At 39.4% G+C, this 18,915-nt stretch overlaps 1 protein-coding gene across 2 annotated transcripts in view; it reads left to right on the top strand.

The window, feature by feature from the left end:
* PRKCD (protein kinase C delta) overlaps positions 1-18,915 on the top strand; it is a 70,839-nt gene that overhangs the window by 25,281 nt on the left and 26,643 nt on the right. For both annotated transcript variants that reach the window (XM_086755338.1, XM_086755337.1), the window contains exon 2: positions 15,965-16,099. In XM_086755338.1, the coding sequence (XP_086611464.1) occupies positions 15,985-16,099 (115 nt within the window). In that variant the 5' untranslated portion in view covers positions 15,965-15,984. The remainder of the gene's footprint in view (positions 1-15,964; positions 16,100-18,915) is intronic.

Raw genomic sequence — 18,915 nt, 5'->3', positions numbered from 1 at the left:
GATGAGTTGTTCTGTAGAGGTGGCTGTTACTGACAACATGGATTTAAAAATATAGACTCTTCCATGTAACTATTGTTTCTGGGATCGGCTCAATTTCATTTCTAAATATGAGCCATAAATTCAGCTCTTCGCTCCAACTTGAGCTGCGAGTTGATGTTAAATTCTGTTTTTAATGCTACAGTTTGTATCACCAGTCTTGATAATTAAAGCACTTTGGCAAGGGTATATATCTTGTTTTATTAGAGCAAACAAAGGAAGAGAAGTTAAAGGGTTACTCAAGATCATGGTGCATTCAAGGTCAAACCCGAAGGAAAAAGTACAGTTCCATTTGGGACCTTGTCTCCTTTTACAGATACTGGCCCCCCTCTCTGTAGTAGCAGAAGTCACCGATTGCTCCTGTGTAATCTAATCTCTCCCTGTCCTTGTTTATTTTGGGGTCTCAAAATGAGATTTCAATCATTGTTTGTAGTAAGTCCAACAAATGTTGAAACCTGAATGAATCTCTTGCATGTTTCCTGTTTGAGAGATGCCTGCTGAAGCGAAGGCAAGCTGGGCATTTGTACCAGGGTGAAAAGCGAAGGCCCTGAGCTGTAGTGTTCCTCAAGGTCAAGGATTTGGATGAGGTGGTGTGAAACTTCCATCAAAATAATTCCCCTCTTGTGTGTAAGGAAATGGATAAAAGAATGAGCGTGTTTTAAGCCTGATCTTGCCATTTGTTTGTTCTGAATTGCAACTGTCTTGGGATACCTTCCGACCAGGTAGCTGAGTAGATACCGTAAACTCTTGCTAAAATGTACTTTGTCAATGCTGATTAATACATCAGGAAGAGAATATCGTAAAATAAATTTATATTTTAGAGTTCTCTTTTTCCACTTCCCTGGGTATTTCCGTACTCCATCATTTTTTATATTTAGCTGGTTTTGGGTACTGGTAGAGGAAGTTTGTGGTTTTGCAGGGTACCAGTTCTGTAGGATAAATTGGGTTTACTTAACACTGTGGGAGATATAAGCTGAGAACTTGTCAATTAAGGTACTATTAACATCTACATCAAGCCTGGCCTAAGTCTGGCCTACAGTCTTCTCATCCAAAACTAACATGCTGTTACGTTCATCTGCCCTTCAGCTCTTCAACAGATTGTCCTTTTGGTTGGTTCCAGTGTTCAGCCACTCACCAAGCCCATATACAGCTCCTTACCGTTGCTCTAGGCTTCACAGGAGATGGTTCTTGATCTTTCTTAGGAAACATTTGGAGCCACAGTAGTTCCCAACGTTATTAGAAAGTGTTTTTCATGGATTTGCAGTTAAAATCTATGAAAGAAATTAAAGCGGACCTAGTATGTGCATTTGGCATAATACCATAATAAAAAACATGTTACAGTAATTTGCATTAATAATAATTTAATTTATATTTTACTGGCTGCTGTAGAGTTTTGAGTAATATTTACAGTATGGAACATACTGAGCTCTAAATAGCTTAAATAGCTCTTGACTTGGTAGGAAGGTTTTGGTGTTTTTTTGGTTTTGTTTTTTTTTTTTTTACTTTTGCCATAATTGTAAAATCATTTTTGGTTTTCAGGCAATTTGGAATAAACTTCTTGCACCCTTGAAAGAAACAGCTTTTGAAAAAAACATATCTATTCTTGCTTATAATTATATAAATATGTATCTCAAAGGTGAGTAGATGGTCTGCAGACTGCTTGAGATGCCCCTTGGAAATTAAGTTTTCTGATTTTCTGTCAGATTTGAAAAAGGGCTTTGAAAGAAGGTTTTGGAACTTTTAATAAGCATTTGTAATGGCAGATTCCCGGTCCCTGCAATTCTGAGCTATATACTTACTCAGCACTCTTGGTCCTTGGTTTATGAGTAAGCAAGGAAGTTGGGAGTTTCTGCAAGAATGACTCACGTCAAGGAGAAATCCCAATACTCTTCTCCCCTGTCTGATCACGGAAGCAAATTAATTAACCTGCGTGCGTAATACATCTTCTCAAAATTACAGATTCCGCTTTCTGGAGGAGACAGGATGGAAAAATTCTGAAGTTCAGTAACGTATCGCCTCAAAGGCAGGCAGAATTGCTGTTAGGAGCCTGTAAGTGGCCATCCTGATTCCTTGCTTGAAGTATAATATTCGCTCTTCCTGTTGATTGTTTTTGAAAGAAATACTGAAACTCTGACTTGTAAGACTTTAGAGTATAATCCTTAGATAAGATGCCATCTTGGTACTACTAGACAAGCCTTTCTCTATCCAAGTGGTCATTTTCTAGTACATAGATGGTGGCAGTTAATGAGAACGGCCGCATGGAGGTCAGCAGTGAATACGTTGCCGTCAGCAGTGAATACGTTACAAGCCTGAACCTTGTTGGCTCATGCCAAGATGATAAATGTAACGCTGTGCTCCACTGAGTTCTGAGTCTGCACAAGTATCTGGAGTAACCATTTCTTTGTGTAGCTGTTGTTTTAACTTCACTAGGTGATGCTAGAAGAATTGTAACTGTCTTTTCGACTTGCTAGTGCAAATTGCTTAGAGAATCTCACAGTTTTGTCTTTGGAGAGCAGAATTTAATGTTCCATTGTATAGCATACTGAAAGTTTATTTGGAATTAAGCAAGAGACCAAAAATACTTACTGACAAGAAAAAAACAAACTAAATTTTTTTTTTCTTTTCTGTAGGCAGAGTTTTGTTGTACTTGCTTGTCCTAAATTTCGGCATGGTGTGGAAGCTGTAAATAGTAGCTGTGGCAGGAACTCTACCCCAGTCTGGTTGAGTCTCCTGAACTGCTTTTGTATTTTGCCACAGTACATATTCATGCTTAAAATGCTTCTACTTTCTTTTTTTTTTTTTTTTTTTTTTTTTTGTTTAAAGACTCACAGTAAAACTCTAGAACTGCTCAAATCTACTTCCCAGGTGGGTGAAGAATCTATTTTTTGGGCAGCACCTACACTATGCATTGTTGCTCCAAAACAGTTCTAAACACTCGGGATATTTGTTACTTGTTGTATCCGACTCTTTCAGAGGTAACAATCTTGGGAAATTTTAACAAAGTCTGAAATAACTGGGGATTGAAACTCTTGTATAAATTGGGGCATTAGGAGTGACAAGTCCACTGATGTTTATCTACACCGCACTGAGCCTTTCTGTTACTGTGAAGCATTTTGAGAAAGGTCAATATACAAATCCAGTTTGCTGTGTGATTAATACAATGCATTAATATGGGTTGATTAAAAATATGATTAGCAGCTTCTTTTTTCAAAGAACTATTTTCACTTTCTCTTAATTTGCTTGTGCTAGTTGAGTGTCTTGTATCTGTCTGTTTTCCATTGTAAGTTAATGTTATTGCTAGAAAAATGCGTTAAGATTATTTGCAATGACCGGAAAGAATCTATATTCACCATTTTTTCCTATTTCTTCCTTGAGAAGTACTTGTTTTATTTTCTAAGTACCCTTTTGTCCTATAAAGAATGGTAAGGCAGATGCAGGCTTTGTTTTTCTAGAGGTTTCTGCGTAGTTTTTGTGGGTGATGTCTGAAGTCAGCAACACAGGGCTTATTCTCCATTTTCCTTTTTCACTGTTCCTCTGGAAAAGGCAATGAAAGCAGCTTGAACAGTCTGTATCATTTGCTTGAGAAGTGTAAGGTGTTACTACATGCAATTTTTTTTATTCCTGACTATATTCCATAATCCTAACAAAATACAGGAAATATTTCTGTAAAACCGCTGAGCAAATACGGCATGAGATAGAGTATTTCCATCAGTAATACTGGAAACATTTTCCTCTGTTTCACTTACACAAGTAGATATGGAAGTTCAATTTTGCCTTTTGTCCAGGGAGCTATTATATGTGTTTGTGTATGTTTGGTAGTTAAGGTTATATCAAAATTTTAAACTGTTTGTTGAATATATGTTGGATATCATGATTGCTTTATGCAAATATTTTTCTGATAACTTTTTAAAACTGAAAAAAACCTAGACCTTCAGTGGAACAATGTATTAGTGTGAGGATATAATTATGGAAATTACTCTTCTTTCTCAGGATATCTGATCTTTGTGTGTATGTTATGTATTTCCATATCTTACCAATAACCTGTGTTTCTCAGTACACATCTTAGATGAGCACAGGGCACTGACAGCTACGAGAGAATCATGTAAGGTTCTTTTTTCCCCCTCCACACTTATTCAGATGAATTTTAAGTGCTGGTTTTTATAATTCTGACATTTTCTGTCAGAAGTAAATTTCATAGCTATATTTTTAAAGATGGGTTTAGTTTTAGAACAGTTAAGAAAACCTTAATGCTCTAATTAGAAAACTGCATCTTGGACAAGGAGATACATTACAGGACCATAAAAATTATATTTACAAAACTACTTTTTAATTAAGGGATTTCACAGTACAAGCAAATATATTTTGCAATGTAGCTGTGTTTCAGGTCTGAGTAAATATTTATTTTTTTTCCTAATCCCAGAGAGGCAGAATGGAGTTGTATATTAAAGGCTGGAAATGTAGCTGTCTGCAGCTCTTTCCCACAGAGTTGAAATTCATGGGGCCGCAGCTGATTTAATTTTTGTTTACTCAATACAGGGGACTCTCAAATTATCCATGATGTGGACTGGCTTTTCCTAAGAAGTGGGTTATGGACATCTACTTACCTCTTTTTAGTTGTGTGAATTGCCTCTCCGTGCTGGTCACATAACATGTCTGTGGGTTGGGCAGTAATTGCTAACATGGAAAAAGCAGTATTAGACCAGGATTTCTGTACTTAAAGTGCTGTAGTGGAATAAAATACCCAAACCTTTGGGAAAAGCCAGCATCCTGTGGAGTGCTGAGTGCTGTAAAGAATAAGGCAGAGGAGTCTTTTGGGCTAAGTTGTGCTGGGGATGTGGCTTGTTGTCAATAACAGGAGAGCTCCTTGCCAGCACCCACTACTCCCTCGCTGGAGCCGTGTTGGTGTGTGGGAAGGAGGATACGGCCACTGCTGCGGGGAAGTGAAAGGTATTTTGAATATACAGAGTGCCAGGGTAATTAAGTAAGCTGGGATTGAGCAAGCTGCATAGTAAACAGTATGAAAGGCAGTGTGGATAGAGCGAATACGCAGAGGAAAGATTTGAAGGCAGGACTGGGCAGACCATTAAGGGTCTGAAACAAATTACACCGTGTGGAAAGAGAATTTCCCACTCGGCTGCCTGGGGACGTGCAGTCTTTCCGTGCTGAGAGCTGAGAAAGGAATCCTCTCTGATTGCAAGTGGGAACATTTGCATTTGGAACTACGAGGAGCATTTTGGTTCCTGCGTGCTTCGCTCCTGGATCTGCTGTCCGTTGCCCGCCTGTGCCTTTTAAAAGGACGATAGCATTGTAAAGATTGGGAAGAGCATCGTACGCAAGGTGTATGATGTTGCCTTAGGAGCACTGTGGTTTACAGCTGTTTGGTTTCCCTGTGAGTTTTCCTGTGCCAGTAGCAGCCATACACCATCCTTTTTAACTTAATGATCTCACAGAAATGACATGTCCTACAGCATGCTTCCTAACCATGACATGATATGGGAGGTACCATTCTGTGATAGAAGTTTGTGATTTTCTATCAAAAGGTTGCTATAAAATTATCATTAAAAAAGCACTTTATGGCAAAAGAAACACATACAGCAAGGAGTCAGAAATAATTGGAAGGTGCAGGGCAAGTAACCAAGACTTTAACTGATTAATCCATGTGTTCTTGACAGCACCCAGGACTTCTCACTCTCTCAAAACCCAAACTAGTTGAGATGTCCTGCCATGTTTATCTCTACAGACAAGTTTCTGGCTCATCTAAAGCTCCAGGGATTTTTTTTTTTTTTAGCTTTTTCCTTCTTGTTTACTGTGTTGTGTCCCAGATGGACCAATGCTTAAAAATTTTCTTCCTCAATAAGGGTACAAAAATGATGTGTTTTTATTCATTTAGTGGAAAATCACTTAATATGCTATTAGCCACATATCATAGTGCTTAGATAAAGGGAGCATCTGTGTCATCAAAGTGTGAAGTTCATATGTTTAAACTACAAAATTCAGGAGAAGATTAAAAAAAAGGTTTGCTGTTAGCTTCTTATCTGGAGGTTTGAAAAGGACGGAATTAAAAATAATATTATACAGTACATCTCCCCCTGAGTTTACATTGCAACTTGTACTGTAAACTCTGCTGCCTTTAAATAAGGTACTCACCTTCAGATCTCTCTTAAGATCCCTTTGTGCTTTAATTCAGCTTGCTGTTCATGAGCTGTGTCTGTTTCCACTATATTTTTGGGAATGCGAGGTCTACTGTAGAGCTTTAAATGTTCATTTCCTCTAGAAAGTGATTCAGAGGGGACAAGACAGTTAAAAATCGCTTGTGGTTCCATTTTTCTTACATGTTTACGGAAGTCTAAGCCTGAGCTTTGAAATTACAGCAGGAGCAAATGCTTTCAATTAAAAATAAATGTCAGTTACATTTGCTTCTTTCTGGTTTCTCCTTACTGATTCCTGTGGCCACTTATTATTTAGCATCATCCTATACATCCCTCAGTGTCACCCAGTTGTGCTTATTTCATCTCTTCATTGCAAAAGTGAGAGATGCTTTCACAGGTAGTGATGCATGTATCCATGTATGGCTTCACTGTTTATTTTCAGTTATTAACCCACAGAAAAAGTCTTGATTAATTTGACTTTTATTGGTTATTTATATTTCTTTTGTGGTTTTTGGCCTTCATGTTCTAGGTAATACCAAAAAAAAAACCCCAAACAACCCAAAACAAAACAAAAAACCACCACCAAAAAACCTACCAGGATAAAAGGATGATTCCTACCTACCTGGAGCAGCCTTTATATACCAAGAAATAGAAAAGAGGAGAAGCATGGTACTCAGCAAGGCAGATTTGGCCCATCTTGCTGTCTGATGTCTGATTGAAGTGACTAAGTATGTTTGTAGCCCTCAGGGAAAAAAATTGCTTCTCAGAAAAACCAAACAAAACAACCGCAGTAATGCCAGATGCTGTCAGGAGGTAGGACTGGATTGACTCCTACAACTTAAAACACAGCTGATGAGCAGAATTTTTAGTTCACAAATCTTGGGTCCTTTTACTTTAAAATCCTTGATCAAAATCATGCATCCATGAACTGAACTGTATTTCCTTTGACAAGGTTATGTGAGCAGCAGATTTCCAGTGTGTAGGAATGACGAGACAGTTCTCTCAGCTATTGAATATTCTCGCTTTCCAGATGCTTGGAGGGTTAGGTCATAGTGCTGGCAGTAGTATAAATTTCTGTCTTGGAGGCTTGTGCTCTGTGAGAGGCACTTAGACTGCATAATCTGCTGATGTTTTCACAAGTGCAAAGTAAAACTGTTCTCTAATGGGAATGGGTTAGAAGCCATTTTTTTTATTTCTCTTGAATGCTCTGTTTCTCTTATTTCCATTTTTTTTTGCTTCTTCATTGTTCATACACAAACATTAACCCATTACATTTGAAATAAGACAAATTTCTGATTTCCTTTTTTTTCTTAAACTATGATTGACGTATTCTCTTCACGGTATTTGGCTGTTGCTGTGTTAAAGGGAAACAGCTTTTCCTCTTCAGTGAAAAGTAAGGAGAGAAAAAAACCAAACCAAACCCAAACCTCCATTATTTTGGAGAGAAAAGCAATCCATATTGGGTTGTAAAAGTTTAGCTGAAGAGTTGCCATGTTGTTTTCTGTTTGGTTTGAAAATATGTTGTTGTAATTTTGTATTATTCTTTCTGGGGAATATATCTTAATTTCCAGGAAACTTATGATTATGCAGAAAATAAGAAGCTTTGTGTGTATAATTATATATAGAAAAGAAAATCTCAAAAGTTATAGTAAATCCTAGATTAAAATACTCAGTAAGAGTGAGGATGGTGCTGAAGGATGGGCTTGGTGTGTAACTCATCTGTTAAAGGATGCTAATGGAGTACACCTGAATGTGCATCCCTGCCCACTTGAGCACGGTGATACCTAAACAGATACTGTACAAAATATTGAATTTTCTTTGGCTATTTCGCTTTGGTTTGCTACTTCTGAAAGCTGTATGAGTAGCTCAGGTTTCCTAGTGTACTGGTTGGTACCAAAATGTCTACAAACCCTCTTGCAGAATGGCATGCTTCCTCTGGAGAACTTGTATTCACATGATAAACTTGATGTGCAGTTTTGCAATTTAGTCGCGATGACTAAATACTGGCGAATTCCTTGAACGTTTTTGAGGAAGTGGGAGCTGAGAGCTAGTCAGGGGCTCGGACTTGCAGAAGGCATCCAGTGCTCCAGGGTGTCGGGAAGAAAAGGTGTAGCTGCACCTAATAGGTTTTTTCCTCTCACATGGAGAGGACTGTGTTATTTAATTGCAGGGAAAAATGCCAAAAAAAAAAAAAAAAGGCAAATCATGGTTTGCCTCCTATCTAATATTTTGGACATGCTCCCATTTTGTAATATGAGTTGATGTTAATGAATTGTTCACTCACCTAGAGCTTCATAAGGATCTGGCTGGCCAGCCCCGTTGTATTCATCCTTCCATGTTGTTGCAGTTGCTATTTATCAAAAGATATCAGCTTGCACTATCAGAAATAATGAACGAAGTCTTTGGCCTTCAGGCAGTGCTGCTTCTCTCGCATGTTTGTGATGTCTGATGGTTGGGTTTGAAGGTAATGAAGAGGATTCACCTGCAGTTTTGTTTCAAACGTGATTTTGGGAATGGTGAAAATCAGCATGCCTACAGTGCTCTCCTCTACTGCTTAGTCCTGTGATTTAAAGAGAAAGAACAACTCTGGAGCTTAAAAAAAAAAAAATATATATATATATATATATTTAAATGGTTATTTCTTACGCACTTCTAAAGAAAAAGCAGCTGACGGTACTTCCCCCGTCTCCCAAGTAGTAGTTGTGGAATATCGAAAAAGCCAGCTTTTGTTGCTGCAAATGTTTTTTCCCATTCCAAAAAAGGACATTCCATGTAAAATGCTATTTTTATCTTGCCGCATATGCTGTGTAACAGCCTGTCCTGCTGTCTATTTCAGAGTCCAAAATCGCCTCAACTTAGAGATCTTTTAGGGTAAAACCCAGGTTTCTCTTCCTCAGCGTGCTCAAAACCACTTTAAGAACAGTTGACTGTTGTTACTGAGCTAATCATATGTTATCATATGCTCAAATAATTTGGGCTGCATGTCTCCCAAAAAACCCATGAAATGGGGTCTGCTTTGGCTCCTGCTTGCTTGCTCTCTGCATTCCCCTCAGGCTACTCAGAAGTTTGCACTGCCAAGACTGAGAGAGTTGGCCTGTTCAGAAAAGGTTTCTGATACTCATGTTTTGAAAAGTTTCTCATCGTAATGATAGGGAAAGCATCAGTAATTTTTTTGGCCCTGAGACTGTTGGGGAAATATCAACAATTTATACAGCAGCCATAAATTCTGGCAGCTTTGGGACTGCTGAGCGTGCAAAAAAGACGTGGAAACTTGGAATTATCTGTGGTTCTGACCAAGTGGGATGAAACCAAGGAACATCTCTTGCTACATGGCTTATCTAGATGGATTTTCTCCAGACTATTGCAACACAGTGACAGGTTTTATTATGTCATTAATTCTGTTTCTAGCCTTGTCCTCACCCAACAAAAGCAGAAGTATCTGAAAGGAAACACTGGGAGGGAAGAGAAGGAAATGGGAACTACAGTTTTTCCAAGCTGGGTTTGTAGGACTCTGTGAACCACTATACATATACTATTAAAAAAAAGACAAAGCAAACCCCCAAACCTGCATCATTTACACTAGAATTTAGTGTACAGAATTGTCATTTTGAAGTTATGAACCAGTGAAAAATTTCATTTGGCAATAAATTTAACGGCAAGTAAATTGAATTTCATGTCATCTTTTCTCATTTTTCATAGTCCTGTTGTGTAATTATTTCAAAACATTTTATGATGATACAGTGTTTTAGAAATACTCCTGCAGAAATTGTAGGTATTTGGGCTGTTGGGCTGTTTTAGAGATGCTCTTTTCATTCTTGACTTCCTGAAGATAACTGGATTTGTTAAATATTAACTAATGGCTATATTTTGCTTTCGTAAATGTATAGTTTTGCAGTTCTAATTTTAAGGTTTGTTTTTGTTTTGTTTGTAAAATCCTCTCCATAAGACAGTTTATCAAAATAGTTGCTGAGAAGCTTCTTGTTTCTTATTCCCATTCTTGGATTCCATAGACAAATTAATCAAATTTATAACTGGAGTAAATTAAAACATTCATAGGAGATAATTGCACCTTAATGGCTAAACCTAAATAATAGCAAGAGTGATGCTGATCCAGGGGCAGTAGTTCTGGAGAATTCTCCTCCTCCTGCAGTGGCCCTCATGCAATGTGAGAGTTCAGCCGTTTTTTAGAGAACGCTTTTCAAACCCTCTGTGGATTTTAGGCTTTCAAAGCAGCACCTGGAGATGATGGTTTTTTGCCATTTCTGGCAGCTGTGAGTATTCAGCATCATGATGTATAGTGATTTGGTGTTGGTTATAGGTATGTTTTTCAGGCTTTAGCTGGATAGCAGTAGTGCAATAGTCAGGAGTCCTCAGAGAAGTCTGGCAGGTAAAGAAGGCTGTAGTGTATCTTCTCGGCAAGTTGATAACAGCAAATATAATAAGTCTGTCTTAAACTGACCTCTACCCACAGAGCATCAAATAGAGGCCAAGGCTTGCAACAGAACCTGATAAAGTTCTCTGTAGACTAATTGTAGGTGTGCAACGTAGACAGTGGTTAGCATCATCATTCCTTTGGTTCAGTGAAATGTCCTACACCATAGGTGGTGTTTCTTCTGTCTTGCAGATGGAATTATTTTGATCATCAGCTGAAAGAATACCTGTGAAGGGAGTTCTTCGAGAACCATAGCCAATCGCTCTGTTTTGTGTGAGTTTTTCTGTAATGTGGGCATAAAGCAGCATATATGGGAACAATAAAAACACAGTGTGCGCTTCAACAGTGTGCACAGGTGAAGGATGCTAATCACACTTCCACCAGCATCCTTACTTGCAGACTTTCTTGTATTGCTGCCATGAAAGTAGAATAATGGCCCTTGTAGGCTGTATGTAAAGAGGAAGAGGTCCTTGTTCATGTTTTTGAAAGTGATGTGGGGGCAATGAGCTGGGCAATAGTTTGTTGTTGTCTTTCTTGAACACCTTGTCCATTGCCAGCATGAAGGACAGGAAACCCTTGTGTGAAAGAAGATGCCTGTAAGTTGGAAATAATCTATACTTTTGCATCTTTACTGCTGCATCCTTTCAGGGAAGAACACCAGTTGGTCAGATGTGTGTGTGGTGCTGGCTACCAGTGTTGGTGTTCCCCAAAGCATCTGTGTGGCTTTGGAAGCAGCCTCAGCAAGAAGCTAAGCAGAAAGCAGTCATTTCGTCCTATCCAGAGCATTTCTGTGAGACAGCGTGGAAAAGCCGTGACCTGCATGTGCAGCTTTACGTCTGTTTGCAGACTACTACAAGGAAATCAGAGGCTCAAATCAGCAGGGGAATTTTCTCGTTTGTATTTCTCTTGGTTATATAGTCCCGTATCAGTGATGGAACCGTCTGTGCTCTGCTGGGGCCCAGTTTTTAGTCTCTTCAGTGCTAGTGGCTTGTGTCAGTGTTTCCTCCAGACAATCCACTGCTTTGATGTTACTTCCCACGTTGTGTAAAAATCACAATTGCATCTTTGTGTCTGGATTGTGTTAGAGGTGGCTTGCCCTGACTGTGTAACAAGACAGAATTACAGCAGCGAAGGACCCATGACAAGTAATGCATTCAGTTGCAGCGTGAGTCCCTGATAGCTGCTGTGCCCTGTTGGAAAGGGAAAAACTAGAATTTACCCTTTGTTCCTTGTATCTGTGTGGAGAAGATTTTTAATCTAATGTGAATTTTTGCTAGCAAATCTTAAGAAAAATTTCCTTGAAATATTTAAGACCTTATTTTGAAGATCTCTTTAAAACTGTGTTACAAACCTGTCCTTGTGAAAAGTGAGTATTTGTTCATCCAGCAGATGTTGACATTGATGATGTGAAGATGCTTTTAATTTTTCCCTCTCTTGCTCCATGCGTGTTATAGTTCATAGTAACATGGTTGATTTTCTTTCCATATTAAATAGTCAAAAGCTCTCAATTTTAAAGTTTCATGGAAATTAGTGAGGATTTTGCAGAATCTATCCCAGATAGTGCAGAATGTGGTTTTAGCAGCAGGGCAGATCAGGCATCCTTGACAAAAGGAATGTTGTGCTGGGCAGCATCCAGTGGTGTGCTCTGAATCCGTTTGGCCGTCACTGGGTACTTCATATAGAATAATACTACTGGAAGATTTTTCCCCTAGCCTTTTTTTTTTCAGATCGCACATGACTTTGAAACTCTGAGATACTGAATCTGTAATTTAGACTTGCAGTATTTTTGGAGTACCCATCTCAGTTTTTCCACCGTTTGGTTTGGATAGAATCACACCCTTTAGGGAAAACAGTTTGGCTTTAATAATTCATAGCAGCAATGCAGATTGTATGAGTAGATTGTAAAATCTCCCTCAGTTCATCGCTGGTGCTTTATAGCAGTTTCAGTTATTGACAGATGCAGATCTTAAAACTAGAGACAATGCTTATTCTGTCACTTCTGGAATAGCCGTGGGGACTGGAGAGGGACTCTGTCTGAAGTGCAACAAGCAAAACACGTATTGCTTTTGCTCTTCAAATGTGACAAAACTTTGGATGAGTGTATTCAGCAGGGATTTTGAAAAGCTTTGTCGAATTCAAATTAATCTCTTTCACTGAGTTTCACTGCCAAAACCAGTTTTAGTGGGGTGTGTTTTTGTTTACCTTAGTACAGCTGATACTTGTCAGCTATCTCACTGCAATATCGCAGCATGGACAAGGACTGGAAAATGTACCTGAGGAGCAAATCCAAACCTTCCTTTCTCTCTTAACCTCCCCGTGTCACAGTATAGTCTATCATGTATAATGAGATTTTGCATGAAGTCACTTAAAATCTCTATTTTGTGAAAGAAGCGTAATGTATAAGGGTAGAGAAACTTGGCAGGAATGTTATGTGAAAATAAGCTGTTGAGTTGATTTTTTTTTTTTCTTAAGCCATTAAATAGGAAAGTGAAAAGGTATCTTCTAGTTTTGCAGTGACCTTGAATTGAATGCTTTTGAACATAATCAGAAATTCTGGGATATTGGTGTTTTCTCCTAACAGCTGAATTGCTCGTGTGTAGTATTTCTGAGTGACGATTTGAGGTTGCAGTGAGGTCATGTGCAATGAAACTAAAACCAATAACCATATTCAGAACCAAGAAGCAGAGCTGAAAATGTGGCCCTCAAATAATTTGGCCATCGGAAATGAGGAAGATTAAGACTATTCAAAATGCATATGCATTGTACCGGTTTCTATTGTATTTGGTAATTTGGAGTTAAAGAAGTAAATGCCAAAGCCTTGTATTCAGTTTCAGGACTAACATTGGCTTGAGTCGGGTGGTCTGAGTGAAATCATGCAATTGTCAGCTTAGCTTTGTCAGGGCTTTCCAATTTTTTGTTAGCGTAGTCACAGACTTACTGGAAATTGTGACTTCTAGCTGGGCTGTCCCTTCCAGCCAGAATTATCCTGCGATCCTGTGATTCTGTCAAATAAACTTTCCAGTGGGAGCCACATGCTGACCTACGCAGCTTGTTTTCTACCTATGGCCTAATTGGGTCTTGAAGCTGTTTCCCCAGAGGTGAATGATGATGACATCTGGTTTCTTTTACATCCATGCTGGGTATGACTATATGTGATCTGGTGTTGGCAAGTCATGGAGCTAGTCACTTGAAGGTCGTTCTGAACATAGTGAGCACAAGGTCTCTTGAGCAGCGAAAATGTGTTCCTCATTAAAACTCTTGATGAGCATTGTGTTTACTTTGCATTTGTGAAAGCGAGGTATCAGATGGTATTTGTTAATTTTTACAAAAGATGTCTATTTTTCTTTCTTTGTGAGGTAATCTCAATCTCCAGTCTCATCAAATGGTGTTCCAAGTTGCAATAACCAGTGGATTAGTGGGGCAGGTTTGTTATTTTATTAAAAGTCTGGATGACCATCTGCGTGAATGTGAATTATAGTCATGGCTTTTGGTTCTTCAGTGGAATAAGCAATGGTGCCAAGTAATCCTAAACCTCCTTTCTAACTTTGTCTTACTCTACAGAAAAGAAAGTAATAAAAGAAAGTTAATAAAAGCTAGCTCAATAAATGTTAGAGAGTCATAAAATTTTTCCATTTATGGCGAATGGTCTCTGCATAGGGACATTGCGTGATGTGCAGATAATGGTGTCAGGATCTCTATGCGGTATTGCTGGAAAGACTCTGATTTCAGTCTTTTATCTAAATGAGTGTTCTGGGCCTTAAGAGATATAAGAGGGATCTTAATTGCTTCTCAGGTCAATGTCTTTGTGTTAAAAAATGCAAGCATGTGCAGGATTGCTTGCAATGTTCTTCCTAATGCTGCTTGACTGAGCTGGTTAACAATCTACAGTCAAAAGGCCAGCTCAGCCCCGTTTCAATTATTTTTTTTTTCATCATCTCTGTTACCTTGTTAACTCTTTTCTCCTAATCCCTCCTTCTCTGCATTCCTCATTCTCTGATCATACTAGCATTCCCTTGCTATCCAGTGACTTGTTTTCTCTTACCCTTTGAATGAGTAATTTTGGCTTCACAAAACAATATTCACATGCAAACTAGAAGGCTAACTCCATTGCTGAAGGTGCTGCAAATTCTAAGCTGAAACCTGCTCTATGTTCAGGAACTCTTGAGAATGAGGGAGGACTGTAGTGAAACACCAGTTTGACTTAGTAATTACAGGTAGTTTGGATTTTTGTAATTCCTGACAGTTAAAACCAGGTGACACAGTAGTGCTGGAGTTTTTTCTAGCTCTCTCTCTCTTCCCTTTGCCTAGCATGTCCAGGTAGAGAGGCTCACAGTTTGCATCATTAGCTCTGTGATGCTTCCGAGGATTAGTACGCTTTCCCCTGAACGCAATGCATAAATAGCAATCCTGTGATACTATACTGGTTTCAATTTGGTGGTAGTATTTGGAATATGCATTGTTTTCCACGGTAAGCATGAACAATAAAATGTGCACTCATTCAGTGCAATATCTAGGGTTTTTTTATTAAGTGTGAACTCACATGTATGAACCAGTTACTCAGGTTGTTAATCAGGTGCTGATACGCAGTGCACTTACCTGATCGTGCTTAAGGACACGTTACCTTGACTGTCCCTCTGGCACTGGGTTTGGCTGCAGTGTCCAGAAGTTGTATGTAGGTTCAGTGTTTTCCTCAGATAATCTTTAGAAATAAAATTAACCAGAGGTGTTCCTTTTATAATTTAGTTCCCTATTAAGGTGCCTACAATTCTATCTGGGAATTTTTGAGGCTGTGTAGCAATTAAAAAAATAAATTAGTGTGTACCTAAAGAGCAACAAAATTAATGTGAGATTTAAATTATTAATTTTCCTCCTTGTTCTCCCTCATTGCATTGTGTGAGATACAGGGAAAGGAACATATGGAGTAGACAAAACTCTTCTTCTCCCCTCTTTTTCCTCCAATCCACCCTTCATCCATGAGAAAAGAAAAAAATGTTTTAAAAAATTCCCAAACAATCTGTCTGTTATTTTGTGAAATACTTATTGGATAAGAATGTTTATATACTTGTGTGTTCATGAATAGGGTCTCTGTGTTTAAAAATTGAGCAAGGGCTAGGTCAAAGCCCTTTTAATAGGATATGGTTAAAAGGGTGTCTTAAATTCAGTCTTTGCACACATTACATTTTTTTTTATTTCAGGCTCATGTTGTCAAAGCCACGTTCAAGACTTGCAAATTTTAAAGAATGGGTCCTATCAGCTATGATGGCTGCTGAGGAATGTGTATCACGTTCTTACAAGTCTCAGATCAGATCTTTTACTCTATAATTTTTATTTATTTCTTTCCACTTAGGTTGTGTATCATTGTGAGCAATGGCCCCCTTCTTACGGATATCTTTCAACTCATTTGAGCTGGGACCTGTGCAGAATCAAGGGGAACAACTGCAGCCTTTCTGTGCTATCAAGATGAAGGAAGCATTGACTACAGGTGAGGCTACAAATGACAATGCTTTTCTGAGTATGAGTAACTTTTTGAGGAATACTGCAATCCCTCTTAGTCTGTGAATGTTAGTGAGTCCTGCTGTTCCTGTCACGCCAAGCACTTCAATGTGAGCTTTTCTTTCAGAATGGGAGAAATAACAATTACTTTTGTCTATCCTTGCCTTAAAACAAGATTTCTTTATTAGTGCTTTCTTGTCCTTCATCCAGAGTGCTCAGCACTTGGTAGGGTGAAGTCTAAGATGTCTAGTTTCTTACTTCACCACCAACACACAACTATTCACAAAATACGTGGTGAAGCAGCTGAAATGTCACTTTTGCATAGGTTAAGGTGAGTTGTGAATTTTTGGATAACAAAGGTTTGCGAATGTTAAATAAAGCAGTGTTCTTTGCAGTTCTGCAAGTGACAGACAGCACTTGCAGAGGCTCTGCAGCAGAGAGTGGTGTGCTGGAGTGCTGTGAAGAGGGATATGAGCAGGTTTGAGAGAAACATCCTGAAGCATAGAGTAGCAAATGATCTTTATTGACTTGGAATATGGATATTAATGAGAAGTGTAGGTTGTTGTTGTTGTAGTAACTGAGACATTTTGGCAGAGTTATTTGCTTGTAATGACTTGCACCCAAGATCTTGTTAGCACCTCCCTGTTCAGCAGGCCCTCAGCTGAACATAACAACTTATCCAAGCAGATATTAATTGACACATGGGAATAAGGTGAGTCCTGTGAATTGACTGAAATTGTTCTCTTCCCCTCTAAGAATCCTACAAAGAGTGTTACTAACTACTCTGTAAACCACTTCTGCAAACCCTAAATTATTGTCAAATGGGTGCCATTTCTCATATTCCCAAGGATGCCTCCTGAAGCGTGCCTTTTTTGATGGAGGAGTCTGGCTTTAGCAATCTGAAAAACAGGCTAGTATAAAAGCCTTGCTGTGCAGACTGCCTGCTTTTAATTCTCCCTCGCTTTTTATTATCCCTCCTAATAGTCTCTGTGTCTTGCTTGAGCTTTCCCTATATACATTCACCATAATATTTCCAAATTCTTCCATAGTTAAGAATACCCAGTATAGGGCTCTGGAAGTAGGTTTGCACTGCTAAGAATTTGAGGTTTTCTTTCTGCAGAGTTCCCCAAACTCAAGATAAAAGCTTTTGACTGAGTAGAGGAGGAACGCTCAAGTTTGCATTGAAATGGAGGAGCCCAGGTGGCTGTTTCTGAGCATTTCAGAATGCCCTTTGGCACGCAGGCTTAGGTCTGCTTGTCAAAGTTGTAATTTATAATGCTGTTGTTGGCAGGCATTCGCTAATAAAGTTCCCTACTCTTGTTTGGATAGCTCAGCACAATTGAGTTGAGTGCATCGAGCAAGTATTAATGAATGAACACAAACTTTGCCTTGAGTTTCTAGGAAGTATCTAACTCTTCCTTCATCAAAGTGAATGTGAATTCTATTGGTAATTTTAAGAGGCAGATCACACTGCAGCTTCTTGGAGAAGGCTCCAGCTTTTTAATATGTTTTGCTATTGCCTTGGTAGCATAAGAACAGATTACACATTTAAGGGCAAAATGGATCATTCAGAGCTGGAGAGGCACTTAGACAGCACTTTTATTGCAGCAAAAGATATTGATAAATAGCAGAAATTGAGCAGAATGTACAAAATTATATTCAGTTACCTGAGCAGAAATGGGGAATAATCATAGAAAAAAACTGGGGAGGTGTCATCGTGTGCCAGAGTCACAGTGAAGAGGTGGATGTTCAAGGCCAGGTTGGACAGATCTCTGAGCAACCTGATCTGGTTGGATATGTCCCTGCTTCAGAGACTGAAGCTCTATGTTAGGGAAAAATCCATCTAATAAGAATAGTGAAGCACTGTAAAACTCCTAAGGAACAAGTCTGTGGAGACACTCTTATGGAGACTGGGTAAATGTTACAGAAAAATCAAGGTAGTTTTTGAGGTTCTTTCAGCCTTTTCCTTATTCTTTAACTACACAAGGTCTGCATGTGCTGGAGAGGACAGATAAGGCCTTGTAATATTCTTTAAAAAGTAACTATTGTGGCAGAGAGAGTACAATGCCAAGGAGAGTGACTTATGAATAGAGATGAAATGTTGGGATAACTCAGAAGTAGATTAATGAAATGTAGAGCTTTTAATCTGCTGAAGTGTCTCTGTACCAATGCACGCAGCATGGGGAATAAACAGGAAGAGCTGGAGATGCTTGCACACGAGCAGGGCTACGACCTCATTGGCATCACGGAGACGTGGTGGGATGACACATACGACTGGAGCGTCAACATGGAGGGGTATAGGCTTTTTAGAAAAGACAGGAAGGGGAGACAAGGAGGGGGTGTCGCTCTCTACATCAGCAACCGGCTGGAGTGTGTGGAGCTCCGCCTGGGGATGGAGGAGGAGCTGAAAGAGAGCTTATGGGTCAAGATTAGAGGATGGGGACAGGCAGGGGACGTCACGGTAGGGGTCTGTTACAGGCCGCCTGGCCAGGAGGATAGAGCAGACAAAGCGCTCTATAGGCAGAGAGGAGCAGCCTCACGGTCACAGGCCCTGGTCCTCATGTGGGACTTCAACCACCCTGACATCTGTTGGAGAGACAACACGGCAGGGCACAGGCAGTCCAGGAGGTTCCTGGAATGCGTGGATGACAACTTCCTCCTGCAGGCGATAGAGGAGCCGACAAGGAGGGGTGCCATGCTCGACCTTGTGCTCACCAACAGGGAGGGACTGGTCAGGGATGTGAAACTAAAGGGCAGCCTTGGCTGCAGCGACCATGACATGGTGGAGTTCAAGATCCACGGGGC

This window comes from Chlamydotis macqueenii, chromosome 10 (assembly GCF_036417535.1).
Source record: "Chlamydotis macqueenii isolate bChlMac1 chromosome 10, bChlMac1.mat, whole genome shotgun sequence".
In the NCBI taxonomy this organism is placed as follows: domain Eukaryota; kingdom Metazoa; phylum Chordata; class Aves; order Otidiformes; family Otididae; genus Chlamydotis; species Chlamydotis macqueenii.
The sequence above is the reverse complement of the archived record's forward strand: the minus strand, read 5'-3'. Positions and strand labels throughout refer to the sequence as shown.